The sequence below is a fragment of the Nicotiana sylvestris genome, chromosome 4, assembly GCF_000393655.2.
Source record: "Nicotiana sylvestris chromosome 4, ASM39365v2, whole genome shotgun sequence".
NCBI classification, from domain to species: Eukaryota; Viridiplantae; Streptophyta; class Magnoliopsida; order Solanales; family Solanaceae; genus Nicotiana; species Nicotiana sylvestris.
The window spans coordinates 174,868,951-174,883,491 of record NC_091060.1 but is presented as its reverse complement, the minus strand read 5'-3'; the positions used below and the strand labels follow the sequence as shown (position 1 = coordinate 174,883,491).

At 40.1% G+C, this 14,541-nt stretch overlaps 1 protein-coding gene across 1 annotated transcript; it reads left to right on the top strand.

Annotated features, from left to right (window-relative positions):
* Positions 1-6,757: 6,757 nt before the first annotated feature.
* Positions 6,758-13,212, top strand: LOC138890550 (uncharacterized). Its single transcript, XM_070173945.1, has 5 exons — positions 6,758-7,099; positions 7,198-7,377; positions 12,731-12,866; positions 12,978-13,072; positions 13,183-13,212. Exons 1-5 carry the CDS (start codon positions 6,758-6,760, stop codon positions 13,210-13,212), a joined length of 783 nt encoding a protein of 260 aa, XP_070030046.1.
* The last annotated feature ends 1,329 nt before the right edge of the window (positions 13,213-14,541 follow it).

The window sequence follows — 14,541 nt, the reverse complement described above, 5'->3', positions numbered from 1 at the left end:
TTCGTCTGTCAAGTTCTACCAAGAAATGGCGGAGGGATTTTTGTTTGGCTAGACCAGTTGGGTCGCCTGCTTTGACTTGGGACTAATTCTTCAGATATTTCTCGAGAAGTTCCTTCCTGTTACTCTAAGAGAGGACTATCGCAGGCAGTTCGAGCGTCTCCAGCAGGGCAGCATGTTCGTTACTTCGTACGATACCCGCTTTATTAATTTGGCTCATCATGCTCTTCTTATACTTCCTAAACGAGAGAGAGAGAGAGAGTGAGGAGTCTTATTAAGGGACTTGCTTAGTCTATCATATTGCAGACGGTTAAGGAGACAGGGAGCGAGATTTCTTTCCACGATGCAACCAATGTGGCCAGACGAGTTGAGATGGTTTTAGCTCAGAGGTGTGGTCAGGAGTCTAACAAGAGTCCTCGTCACTCCGGTGTATTCAATGGGGCCTCATTTGGGGGTCGGGTTACTTTTGGCAGAGTCCATCCTCTCAGGCCATTTCATTCAGCACTTCAGGCTTCTCACGGTGCTTCACGTGGTCGTGGCTCTCATATGTAGTATTCCGATCAGCTAGCTCACAGTGCACCACCAGCTCCTATCAATGCACCCCCGATCCAGAGTTTTCAGGGTGGTTATTCAGGCCGACAAGGTCAGTTTTAGGGTCAGCAGTCTCTGCCCCCGAGATCTTGTTATACTTGTGGCGATCCGAGACACATTGCTAGGTATTGCCCTCGAGCATCAAGCAGTTCTCAGCATTATGGTTCTCGTTCCATAGTCCTGGAACCGGGTGTTCCACTGCCCGCTCAGCTAGGTAGAGGTAGGGGTCAGACAGCTAGAGGTGGAGGTCAAGGTATTAGAGGTGGAGGTCAGGCCACTAGAGGTGGAGGCCATCCAGACAGGGCCCATCCTCGAGATACAATTTAGAGTGGTGGAGCCTAGCCCCAATGTTATACTTTTCCAGCCAGGCCTGAGGCTGAGTCAACTGACGCGGTTATCACGGGTACAATTTCAGTTTGCAGTAGGGATGCCTCAGTATTATTTGATCCGGGATCTACTTATTCATATGTGTCATCCTATTTCTCTTCATATTTGGTTATGCCATGTGATTCTTTGAGTGCCTCTGTGTTTGTGTCCACACCTTTGGGGGATTCTATTATTGTAGATCATGTCTATCGTTCGTGTGTGGTTATTATTGGTGGTCTTGAGACTCGTGTAGATATCCTACTTCTCGATATGGTTAATTTCGATGTTATTTTGGGGATGGATTGGTTGTCACCTTCATGTTATATTGGATTTTCACGCCAAGACAGTGACCTTAGCCTTGCCGGGGTTGCCTCGATTAGAGTGGAGAGGGACTCCTGGTCATTCTACCAGCAGGGTTATTTCTTATATGAAGGCTCGACGTATGGCCGAGAAGGGTTATCTAGCTTATTTGGATTATGTCCGTGATTCTAGTGTGAGGGTTCCTTCCATGGATTCTGTACCAGTTGTTCGGGAGTTTACAGAGGTATTTCCTGCAGACCTGGGGGGGATGCTACCCGATAGGGATATTGACTTTTACATTGATTTGGCTTCGGGCACTCAACCCATTTCCATTCCGCCATACCGTATGACCCCGCCAGAGTTGAAAGAATTGAAGGAACAGTTGCAGGATTTGCTTGATAAGGGCTTTATTAGACCTAGTGTCTCACCTTGGGTGCGCCGATATTGTTTGTGAAGAAGAAGGATGGGTCGATGAGGATGTGCATAGATTATCGGCAGTTGAACAAAGTCACCATGAAGAACAAGTATCCATTGCCGATGATTAATGACTTATTTGATCAGCTTCAAGGTACCAGGGTATTTTCAATGATTGAATTGAGGTCTGGTTACCATCAGTTGAGGATTAGGGCATCTGATGTCCCTAAGACAACTTTTCAGTCTCGGTATAGGCATTATGAGTTTCTAATGATATCATTTGGGCTGACAAATGCCCCAGCATCATTTATGGTTTTGATGAACCGGGTGTTCAAGCCCTACCTGGATTCCTTTGTGATTGTTTTTATTGATGATATCTGTGAGCATGTGATTTTTGCCATATATGAATTACTCCCATAAATTCAAAAAAATAAATTTTTTCCATTGTTTGCAATTTCATGGATTTTTGTAGCATTTTTGTTAATTGTTTGCATTTGTCTACACATGTTTAATTTTGTTTAATTCATGAAAATACAAAACAAATATATTACATTTGCATATAGGACTTAATTTTACACTTTAGATTAATTAGTAAATTAATTTGTTTGACAAAAATAGAAAAATCACAAAAATGACTCATTTTTGCATTTTTATTTAGTTTTGAATTTTGTAGCTTTCTTCTAATTTGAAATTAATTAGTTGTGGTAAATATTATTTTGAGTAATTATCTTAATTTGGTAAAATATTTAGTTTAAGAGTAATTTAGGATTTGATTTAATTTTGAAAATGAAAAAGGAAAAATTGATTAAAAGAAATGAAAGAGCCAAATAAAAGGGGCTGTGATTTGGATCATTTGGGCAGGCCCAAATGAATTTCTTCCCCATAACCGCCCAAGTCCGGCCCAGCCCCACCCCAATACCCGATCTAGTCCCCAAATCGAAATGGCGTCGTTCCGTGAAGTAGAGATCTGGTCTGTTGATCTCTTTCAATCCAACGGCCAAGGAACGCCCCCCTTTCGATATAATTATCCGAAATTCACAGAGAAACATACTATCTCTGTACTTCAACTCCTTATCCTTAACCCTAAGACCCACCGCCTTGAATTTCTCCACCATCTCCGGCCGGCGGCGGAGCTCAAACCACCACCAAAATCCAACCATGTAACCATCACCCCTCCCTGAGCCCCAATCCACCACCATTTCTCCCCAAATCCTCACCAAATTGGGTCAATTTCAAATCTAAAAATGAAGAAAGGAAAATCCTGGAAGCTTTCAAGTTTTCTATGAACGATGCGGCTTGAAACTAGTATTGTTCATTTGTTCACAAAGAGAACATGCGGGTAATACCAGTTTCGGGTCAAATCGAAGTCGCCTAAGGTTGTCAAGCCCTGTCCGTGTGGCCATCTAGGTATTTTTATTCTTTTCTCCTTCGTTTCTGTCTTCTGTTTTGTTCGTCTCTTTTTGTTTCTCCTCTTTTCTGTCTTTCAAATATTTTTAAGTCATTTTGTGTGCATGGTTATGATTCTGAATCTTCCTCCTCTTTAATTTGGGGTTTATTTTGAGTTCAATTAAATGGTCATTAGCGTATCAATGTCTTGGTATAATTAGTTGATTTAATTGCTTTAAATTACTGTTTACGAGCATCTCCATTGAAATCTTTTTCTGCTGAAAACTCAAAGGTTTCTTTGTTTGAAAGATTCCGACTAAGTCCAGAGTTTGAAAATTCATGTTTGGGCTATAGTATACATACCCATGGGTTTGGGATTAATTCGACCCAATGTGGTGGCCTAAAAGTAATTAGTAGCTGTTTAAGGGGTAGTTTAGGGAGATTGGGTAGGAGAATCTCTTGTAACTGATTGAGGGAAGCTTCCTAGAAGCTGGCTTTGGGACTTTACTGAAAATTCTGATTTTAATCTAGGGATTGAATAGCAAAAATGAAAATATCAAAAGGTTTAAAGTGCAAATAAGAATCCATTTTATGCTGCCCTAAGACTTGCCTATAAAGGCATCTTTTCTTCTTTCACAAGTCAGAACTGGAGAGATAAAAAAAATACAGAAAAGAGAAACTGCTAAATAATCTTAGTGCAAAAGACTGTTCTATTGAACTTCATCAGTGATTTTTTTTAATTTCTGAAAACAATAGTTACAGGTTTTATGATTTAAAATAGAGTGACATTGGGTTTTGAGAAGTTGTTGTGGTTGAAGTTTTTGAGGGTCACTATTCCATCGGGTTTTCGAGTTGATTGTATGGTCCTAATTGCTGAATCTGGGTTTGATTGTGGGCTAGAAATGGTTTGAAAATTGTTTTGCTGTTTGGGTCTTGGGTTTAAATCATTGAAATATAGTTCATTTTCACTGGTTTAGAGTTGTTTTCCTTCATGAGATTTTCTACTGTTTTATTGGTTTTGTGAGTTGATTTCACTGCTCAACTAGTCGAATATGGGACTGTCATCTGCTATTGTTTCTTTGCTGACTATTCGCCTCTATTCTTCTTTGTGCAAATTCCAGGTACATGCGCTGAAACCTGCATAATGTGATCTTCAAGTTGAATGTGAAATGAAAAATGGAAGTTGGAAGTTTGATATTCAGTCGTGTGTGCTGTTTACGTGTTAAGCTTGATATTCAAATCTTCTTCTCTATGTAAATATTAGCTTGTCATTCTAAATACTAATGTTGTTTAAGTTCCTATGCGTCTAATGGGTACAATGTATAGATACTGTTAATTAGATTTAGTAGTAGCCTATTCAGTTTGAGTGGCTTCTTTGATTACTGAAGTCACAAGGTTTTTACTGCTATAGATGCATATTTGGTAGGCACTTTCAGGATTTTGTTAAAACATGTATGCTGACTCTTAGGTGTAGTAGCTGAACTCTTATCGATCTTGAAATATGGACACCATTAAGGAATAATGCATAGGTTGTATGGTAGCATTGTGCTGACTTTCAGTTGTTAATGAGGCCTATTGTCATGTTTTGATCACATGAGTGAAAGTAGGAAATGTTCTGATGATTGTCTCACATCAGTTTTTGAATTTTGGGTTTGATTGCGATTTTACTTAGTTGGTATGTTACTTCTTCAATTGTTGGTTTGAAATCAGTAACAGTTCGGGTTAATTCACAAATTTGAACAAAACAAAAATGGAATCATGGGCAATACACGTTCGTTGGTGGATTTGTTTGTTTGGACTGCCGCTTTTCACTAAAACTTGGGATCATTCAGGCCCAAGCTTGAAGGTTCAATACTGATTCGCCTTTGGTAGTTAGCTGGGTTCGATACTGACCCCCTCTTTAATTATTGCTGACCTTGAATGCATTCCAAGAGACTCAATTCGAGTCTCGCTCCTGCTTTCTCCTTAATTTGGGCCGAGATGTTTGCAAAGTAGGGACACAGGTTTTTCATGGTTGGGCCTTCCCCCCTTCATGCCTTTGGTTCTCTTAATTATGGCACAAGCCATTCGTTGTTTTCAAACAGTCAAATTCGTTTTCTCTCTTCAATGCAAATGTTCTTTCATAAGGCTGGCCTGAACTTGGATTTATTGTTTTAAAATTGGTTCAAACTTTTAGCTTAAGCAGTGGTGACATTTTTCCTTTAATCCATTAGTGGAGGGGAGTTGTACTAGATAACACAAATAGCTTATGGCCCCTTCAAATTTTTAGTTTTCCTTTAAAATAAGTCGAGGTACGCAGCGCCAAATAAAATCTCAAATGCGTGGCCCTCAATTATTTATTTCTTTTAAATCCTTAGAACCCGAGGCGCGCCATTTAGCAAATTTCCCATGACCCTCGCAAAGTTAAAAACACGTAGTTGCTTTAGGCGTGTTATTTTAATAATATTACCTTCCTAAACTCGGATGTGCATTTCATGTGACTCAAATCCAAATCTCAACAACGTTAAATAAAATGTGTCGTAGACCACGAGTGCATTTCATGTGGCGTGGTTCAAGACATATTTTAGATAACGTTGAATCTTCCTAAAATTAATTTAAAGTGTTTAATAAGCTAAAATATACCATAGGCTAAAACATGTATTAAATCAGATAACTATGCCAATAATAACAGTTGAACGACCGTGTTAGAACCACGGAACTCGAGAATGCCTAATACCTTCTCCCGGGTTAACAGAATTCCTTGCCCGCATTTCTAGTTCGCGGACTGTGATACAAAGTCAATCTTTTCTTCGATTCGGGATTTGAATCGGTGACTTGGGACACCACACAATTATCCCAAGTAGCGACTCTGAATTTAATAAATAGATAATCTCGTTTCGATTGTCACTTTAATTGGAAAAACTCATTTATACACCCTCTCGGGAAGTAGTAAAAAAGGAGGTGTGACAATGTCTTGATCAACTCTCGCAGCCGATGAGCATGAGCAACATCTTCGGATCGTTCTTCAGACTCTGAGACAGCCAGTTATATGCTAAGTTTTCGAAATGTGAGTTTTGGTTGAGTTTAGTTGTCTTCTTGGGTCACGTTGTATCATCAGAGGATATTCAGGTGGATCCTAAGAATATTGAGGCCATTTAGAATTGGCCTCAACCTACCTCAGCCACAGAGAGCGGGTTGTTACCGTCGGTTTATGGAGGTGTTTTCATTCGTAGCAGCCCCTTTGACCAGGTTGACTCAGAAAGGTGCCCCATTTAGATGGTCAGACGAGTGTGAGGCGAGCTTTCAGAATCTCAAGATAGCTTTGACTATGGTGCCAATGTTGGTGTTACCCACGTGATCAAGGCCTTATATAGTATATTGTGACGCATCTTGTATTGGACTTGGTGCGGTATTGATGCAGGGTGGCAAGTTTATTGCATATGCTTTGCGGCAGCTAAAGATTCACGAGGAAAATTATCCAGTTCATGACTTGGAGCTAGCAACCATTGTTCACGCGCTGAAAATCTAGAGGTACTATCTATATGGCGTGTCATGTGAGGTGTTCACGGATCATAAGAGTTTGCAGTATTTATTCAAACAAAAAGAGCTCAATTTGAGGCAGAGAAGGTGGTTGAAGCTATTGAAAGACTATGACATCACCATCTTATATCATCCCGGGAAGGCCAATGTGGTGGATGATGCTTTGAGTAGGAAGTCAGCCAGTATGGGCAGCCTTGCGTACATTCTAGTCGGTGAGAGAACGCTTGCATTAGACGTTCTGTCCATGGACAATCAGTTCGTGAGGTTGGATGTTTCTGATCTCAGCCGTGTTCTAGCTTGTACAGTTGCTTGGTGTTACTTGTTTGAGCATCTCAGGGATCGACAATATGATGACCCTCATTTGCTTATCCTTAGGGACATAGTGTGGCACGATGATGCCAAGAAGGTTACAGTTGGAGATGATGGAGTTTTGAGGATGCAAGGTTGCATTTATGTGCCTAATGTGGATGGGCTTTGTGAGTTGATTCTAGAGGAGGCCCACTATTCCAGATTTCTATTCATCCGGGTGCTGCTAAGATGTATCAGGACTTGCGATAACATTATTTGGGGAGGAGGATGAAGAAGGATATTGTTGCATATGTAGCTCGGTGTTTAAATTGTCAGCAAATAAAGTACAAACATCAGACATCTGGTGATTTGCTTCAAAAGATTGAGATTCCTGAGTGGAAGTGGGAGCGTATCTCTATGGATTTTGTTGTTGGACTCCTACGGATTCGGAGGAAGTTCGATGCAGTTCGGGTTATTGTGGATAGACTGACCAAGTCAGCACATTTCATTCCTGTGGTAATTTCCTATTCTTCGAAGCGGTTGGCAGAGATTTATATCCGTGAGATCGCTCGTCTCCAAGGTGTTCTCGTATCTATAATTTTTGATTGAGATACACAGTTTACCTCGTATTTCTAGAAGGCAGTACAACGTGAATTGGGTACGTGGTTCGAGTTGAGCACAGCATTTCATCCACGGATGGACAGTCTGAGCGTACTAATCAGATCTTGAAGGATATGCTCCGCACCTGTGTTATTGACTTTGGAGGTTCTTGAGATCAATTCTTGTCGTTAGTAGAGTTTTTCTACAACAACAGATATCAGTCGAGCATCCAAATGGCTCCCTATGAGGCATTGTATGGTAGACGGTGTCGATCACCGGTTGGATAGTTTGAGCTGGGGGAGGCTCGGTTATTAGGTACAGATTTATTGCAGGATGCCTTGGATAAGGTTAAGATCATTCAAGATAGACTTCGTACAGCTCAGTCCAGGCAAAAGAGTTATGCCGACCAAAAGGTTCGTGATGTGGCATTCACGGTCGGAGAGAGAGTGTTGCTTCGGGTGTCACCCATGAGGGGTGTAATGAGATTTGGTAAGAAGGGCAATTAAGCCCTAAGTTCATCAGGCTTTTTGAGATTCTTGATCTGGGAGTGGGGGTGGGAGGTGGCCTACAAACTTGCGTTGCCCCTAGGTTTATCAGCAGTACATCCAGTGTTTCATGTGTCCATGCTTCGGAAGTATCACGACAATCCATCCCACGTGTTAGATTTTAGCACTGTTTAGTTGGACAAGGATTTGACCTACGAAGAGGAGCCGGTAGCCATTTTAGACTAACAAGTTCGTTAGTTGAGGTCGAAGAGTTATCTTTCGTTTTGTGTGCAGTGGAGAGGTTAGCCTATTGAGGCAGCTACTTGGGAGTCCGAGCCCGATATAAGGAGTAGATATCCCCATCTTTTCACCGGCCCAGGTACTTTTCTATGTTCGTTCGAGGACGAACGGTTGTTTTAGAGGTGGAGAATGTGATGACCCAAAAGGTCATCTTCTATTTTAGAACTCGATTCCATATTCCAAGGCCTTAAAAACCTCATTTTATCTCTCCTCGATTTGCATGCACAGTCCGGATGTATATCCGAAAAGCTTTTATGTGAAAATTGAGGAAATAATAATTTTTGCCCTAAAAAGCTAATTTTTGTTGACTTTGCTCAACGTTTTGGGTAAACGGACCTGGACCCGCGTTTTGACGATCCTGATAGGTCTGTAGTAAAATATGGGACCTGGGCATATTCCCATAATCGAATTTCGAGGTCCCTAGCCCGAGAAATGAATTTTGATGAAAATTGTAAAACTGGAATTGTAAAGGTTTTAAGAATTTGGTTAATAACTGATCATGTTGATACCGGGTATGTATTGTGGTGCGGAGCCCGGTATAGATCCGTTATGATATTTATACCTTATTTTGTGAAAATTGGGTGAGAAACGGGACTGATTTGACGTGATTCAGACCTTTGGTTGAGAAAATAGAAGTTTTGAAACTTTCTTAAAAATTTCATGCAATTTGGTGCTAAATTCGTAGTTTTACGTGTTATTTTGGCGATTTGATTGCGCGATCAAGTTCATATGATTTTTTAAGACTTATGTTCATATTTGGTTTGGAGCCTCGAAGGCTCGGGTGAGCTTCAGATAGGCTACGAAATGTTTTAGACTTAGAAAAATCTGGTATTTTGCTGCAGCAGTTGTTCTGATATGCCCTTCTTCACGTTCGCGTAGGTAGTATCGACAACGCGAAAGGTAAAAATGAGGCAGGGGAAAATTCTTCTTTGCGAACACAAAAGACTAGTCGCGAACGCGGAGCAACGGGGGATTTACCCTTCGCAAACGCGACCTATCTACCGCGGACGCGAAGCATGGGACCTGGGGGAGGGGAAATAACTCATCGCGAACACGACACTTGGCTCGCGAACGTGGAGGATGGGGGGATGCCTTCGTGAACGTGATGGATTACTCGCAAACGCGTAGGCCAATAGGGCCATATCTTCGCGAACGCGAATAAGGCCTGTTAAGTGATTTTAAAATAGAACCAAAGACGGGATTTCGTCAAAAATTCATATCTTCTTCACTAAAATTCGACATAGGGCGATTTTTGAAGAGGGATTTCAACACCAAATCATATGTTTGTGTTCTTTAACTCATTTTCTTCAATTTCCATCAACACCCATTAGATTTCTAGTCCTAAATCTTGTTCATTCATGGTAGAATTAGGGATTTTTGGAAGAATTGGGGATTTTGCAAATTTGGGAATTTAGACCTTGATTTGGGGTTGGATTCCGAAACTAATTACATATTTGGACTTGGGGGTGAATGGAGTTTTGTCTAAACCCCGAGTTTTGACCAAGCAGGTCCGGGGTCGGTTTTTGACTTTTTAGGAAAAATATTGGGAAACTTTATAATTATGTATTGGAATTGATTTCTTTAGCGATAATTGATGTTATTAAGTTAATTATGACTAGATACGAGTGGATTGGAGGTGGAATCTAGAGGAAAAGTGATGATTGAGCCTTGAGTTTGGCCGTGGAAGCGCGGTAAGTGTCGTGGCTAACCTTAGCTTAAGGGATTAGGTATTACTTGCTTATTTTGTTACGTGTTTGGATGTTGCGTACAACGTATATGTGAAGTGACGAGTATCTATACGTTGTTGTTGAGTCATAGCATGTGAGTAATTCTTATTCTTGTAAATGTTGTATTTTTTAATCATATTATTCATGTTTAGATTATCTATTCGATATGTTGAGCCATTTCCTATCATGCTCTACTAAATTTGGTTTTGATTGAGTATTGATTCAAAGTTAAGATTGGTATTGCGAGACTAAGTGTTGAAGTAAGACTTGATGTTGCCATTACTAAGTGTTGAAGTAAGACTTGATGTTGCCATTTCTATCCTTTTATTATTGTTGTCTCTTGCTTGGGTGAGGTTGAGTGTTAAAGCACGAAGGGTGATGCCGTGTGTGTGCACGTGAATTTTGCTTTATGAGAACTACTCCCAAAAATTCAAAATAAAATGGTTTTGTGTTGTTTGTGATTTATTTGTATTTTGTCTGTGCATGTTTATTTCTACTTTAATTAAGAAAAAATACAAAAATATGTGTTGCATGTGCATTTAGGATTTAATTTTACAATTTAGGAATTAATTAAACAATCAAGTTTGTTTTACAAAATGGAAAAATCACAAAAAATATGTACTTTGCATTCTTGCACTTAATGTCCAAATTGTGTGATTTTATCTTTATTTGATGTTTAATTTCGTGTGATAGCTATTATTAAGAGTTAATGTTTTAGTTGATTGTCAATTTTATAATTTAATTAGGATTTTTAGTTGAAAAAGGAATTAAAAGAAAATGAAAGAAAAAAGAAGAAAAGAGTGAAAATTGGGCCAAGTTCAATGCAAAAATCAGGCCCAAATCACCCATGAACCAGGTCTAGTTGGCCTAGCCAGAGACGTCTTAATACGACGTTGTTTGGTCACTCTTAATCGAGGTCGTTGGATTAAATCGATCCAACGGCTGAGATTCAATCTCCCTTACCCATTCCCTGGGTCGACCCGTTCCCCGGTTCAAACCGCCCCAGTACTACTCCAAACGACGTCGTACCTATTAAGTGAATTGATCCAGGCCGTTGGTCGTGCTTGATCCAACGGCCAGGATTAAAACACCCCCCCCCCCGTATATAACCCTAATTCCTTACCCCATGCCCTCAAAGCCATACCCCCCCTCACCTCTTCGTCTCTGAGCTCTAGAGACCAAACAGATCCCCCGCCTCTTGCCACCGTGCACCGCCCACCGGAAATCGCCTCACGGCGGTTCCGGTGGTCCAAACGACCCCATCTTTTCACCACTGATTCCGCTCGACCTCCCCATTCTGAATCCCTAACTCTTATCCCTCGAATCCCAGCCGTTTGCTTCGAATATTAGATCAAAAATCAGGCCGGAACCCTATCTCGTCCAATAGCCTCCAATTTCACACCATAGCTTCCCCAAGACTTCCTCGTTCCAGTCCCACGCTCAGTTTTCTTCGAAACACCCCCGAGATCCTCGAATCTTAGGTCAAAGGAATCGACCCAAACCCTAATCCGTTCATATGCCACCAAACTCACACCCTGCCACCCCCTGACCTCCCTCGTTCCCAAACCACCCTTAGTTTGCGTCGAATCACCCCGGAAAGTCTCGAATCAAAGGTTTTAGAATGGTGAGCTGAAGCTAGTTTAGAGACTGAGGTCAAAACGGACCTTAGTTGAATGTGTTCTCGTTTAGGAACACTCGACTAGGGTCCGTCTTGGCCCCAAGTCCAAAAGGCATCGGAGGTTCAAACCCAGGCCCCGTTTAATTGGTAGGTTTTCGTTTTATCTTCTTTTTCTATTAGTTTTTGTTCAATAAATTCATCCTCTACTCCTTTCTTATTTTTTGTTTAAATTTGAATGTTTTGTGCTTACTCTGTATTTTGTTTCTTCTTTGTTTTCCTGAATGATTCGAATCAGTCAGTATTAGTAAGTTTTGTATAAACTGTAGCTATTCCCGTAATTGCTCGCTATTACTGTACGTTCAAAGTATGTCATTTGTGATTGCCCATCACTTTGTATACGAATTCAGTGTTTTCATTTAATGTATTTACAGTGTTGTTCGTATTTAGGTTTAACATGGAATTATGTTTAGTTTATTCCCTGAATCACTGTGTCCTTCATCTTGTTGCAATGCTATTTTGATCTGGTTTGAATTCAATTGTTGTTTGAGTTTGCTGAGTTAAATAACAATGTTTGGTCTGATATGAATTGAACTTGAGTTCACTTTTGAGCCTTAGTTTATTCAGTTGTTGGGTCCCCCCAAGAGCATTGGTTATAGCTGAAAGATGTAGTATAGATTAAAGGGTTTGAGGCAGGACAGTAGGGGATTCCAGGATAATACACAGGGGTTTAGGAGGGTATTTTGGGAATGAAAAGGTTTGAAAATGGCTTAAGATGAATGGGCTAACAGTAGGGTACTAAAGTACCATTAAACTAATGAATGGTTTAAGTGCTAATGGGGAACAAAACATAATGGTAGGGGAAGGTTTAAAGGAAATGGATTAAGAAATAGGTGTCCATACCTGTTTGAATTTAAATAAAGAAAAGACAAGGGTAGTGGGGAACAAGTGAATTAAAAAGAGAGCAAAACATGTAGTAGTGGAGGAGGAATATCATGGGCAGAAAATATTTTCTTAATTAGCCAAGTGCTCCTTAGAGTTGGAAAGGGACTGAAGTTTGGCTATAAATAAGAGGGGCTGGACACAGTGTGAAGGGTCCGGAACCTGTTTGGAGAGGCTGGTCTGGCTGTTCTTTTGGGCAGACTTTAGAAGAGAAAAGGTCACTGTTTGAGAGGATCTTGAGGTCAGTTTTTAGTCAGTTAAAAGAGACAGCCCAGAAAGCTAGTGAGGTTTCAATTTTAAGAGTGTTTGAACTTGAGTCTAGAGTGTTTGATTACTGTTTCATCAACCCTTTGAGCAAGGCTTCAGTTCACTTTCAAATCTGAAGTATTTTGAGTAGTTTGAGATTCTGTTCTGTGCCTGTTTGGTTAAGTGTGAATCTGGAGCTAGATTTTGTTTCAAAGAACTGCATCCCATGGTTTGAGGTTGATTGGTTTTGGTCTGAGTTTTGGCTTGCTGTTGCTGTTGGTTTACAACCTCTCTGGGTTTTTCTGGGGCATTGATTGAGTCACTGCTGCTAGTGTATTGCTGTTGTATTGACTGCTACTAGTATGTTGCTGACCTCTTTCTTTTCTCATTATATTGCCATTTCCAGGTACACAGCTGTAACCCTGGTCATTTGTAAGCTGAAAACATAATCATGAATATACATGAAGATTTGAAGCTTTAAGTTTGATCTAGATTTTCTACTGACTTGTATATTAGGATATCTCACTCACTAATATCATGTAAATGCCTGCGGGATGTATAACTGGACAGTTCTTGTAATGACTTAATTTGGTGAACTTTCGAATGAATTTTATATCATGTATCTGCTCTTGTCTATTTCGAATGTATAGTTGTAGTCAATAATATTTGGTTTGTTTTAGCTTGATTATTAGGTAGTGTATTTCGAATGCATGTCCGTTAGAATCCGGCCTAATAGACTATTAAATTAATACAACAATCTAATTGTAACATCAATGACTTGAGTTTAGGATTAGGAATAGACATCTAAATTACCTCTTTCTAACTATTGCTCTTCTAAAACCTGTAGTAATATACTTAATTAGATATAATCACTTCACATTTCTGCGTGGCAAATTGTTGAATATGCGTAGAATAACTTAAGTAAGTTTCATTAAGTGTTTAGTTCGTTTAAAATCGAAAGAGTGATGTGTTTTGTTGAAAAGAGATCGACAGCCCGTATTTAGGCGGATTGGGCCTCCGCACTTGAATGAGATGGCCCAGGTCCTGTTTTTAACACTACATTCGTTTGGACCTGGGCCCAGGTTGGTGAATAGTCATGCCCGCCTGCGTACTTAGGTTTTGATTTTAAACGGGTGGCATTCATGACCCAATTATAAAAGCTCTTAAACCATATAATTAACCAGGATTCCTCCTTTTATTTTAGAAACGAACTAAGTAGAACACTATAGATTACTTTCGGTTTGCCCTTTAATTAATGAACGAGATGAGCTTCGCCAAATAAAGCACCTAGATTGTGGGGCCCTCGATAATTGTATATATTAAAATACTTAGATTTCGGGACAGGCCGTTTAGCAAGTTTCACGGCCATTTTCCAAAATAACAACGCGTTAGTCTCTTTAGGCGCGTACTTTAAATAATATTACCTTCTTAAACCCGGGTGCACATTTATATGACCCAAATCCAAATCTCAACAAAATCGAAATATGTCGATGATCACGGGTACATTGATTGTGACGTGGTTCGAGATGCATTTCCATGACATTGCGTTTCTTTTTTTAAATAATGAATGAGACGAGCCTCGACAAATAAAATACATAAGCTGCGGGGCCCTCTATAAGTGTTTGTAAAATTCCTTAGACTTCGGGATGAGCTATTTAGCAAAAGTTCACGGCCTTCCCCAAAAATGATAATACGCTAGTCGCTTTAGGCGCGCCTTTAATAATTTACTTTCTTAAACTCGGGTGCACATTTATGTGACCCAAAT

Excerpts from the sequence above, each read along its gene's own strand:
- LOC138890550 (XM_070173945.1), top strand. The coding sequence starts at position 6,758 with ATGGGCAGCCTTGCGTACATTCTAGTCGGTGAGAGAACGCTTGCATTA. Across the intron at positions 7,100-7,197 it reads CCAGATTTCTATTCATCCGG|CAAATAAAGTACAAACATCA; the intron begins GTGCTGCTAAGA and ends TTAAATTGTCAG. Across the intron at positions 7,378-12,730 it reads CAGCACATTTCATTCCTGTG|ACTTTAGAAGAGAAAAGGTC; the intron begins GTAATTTCCTAT and ends TCTTTTGGGCAG.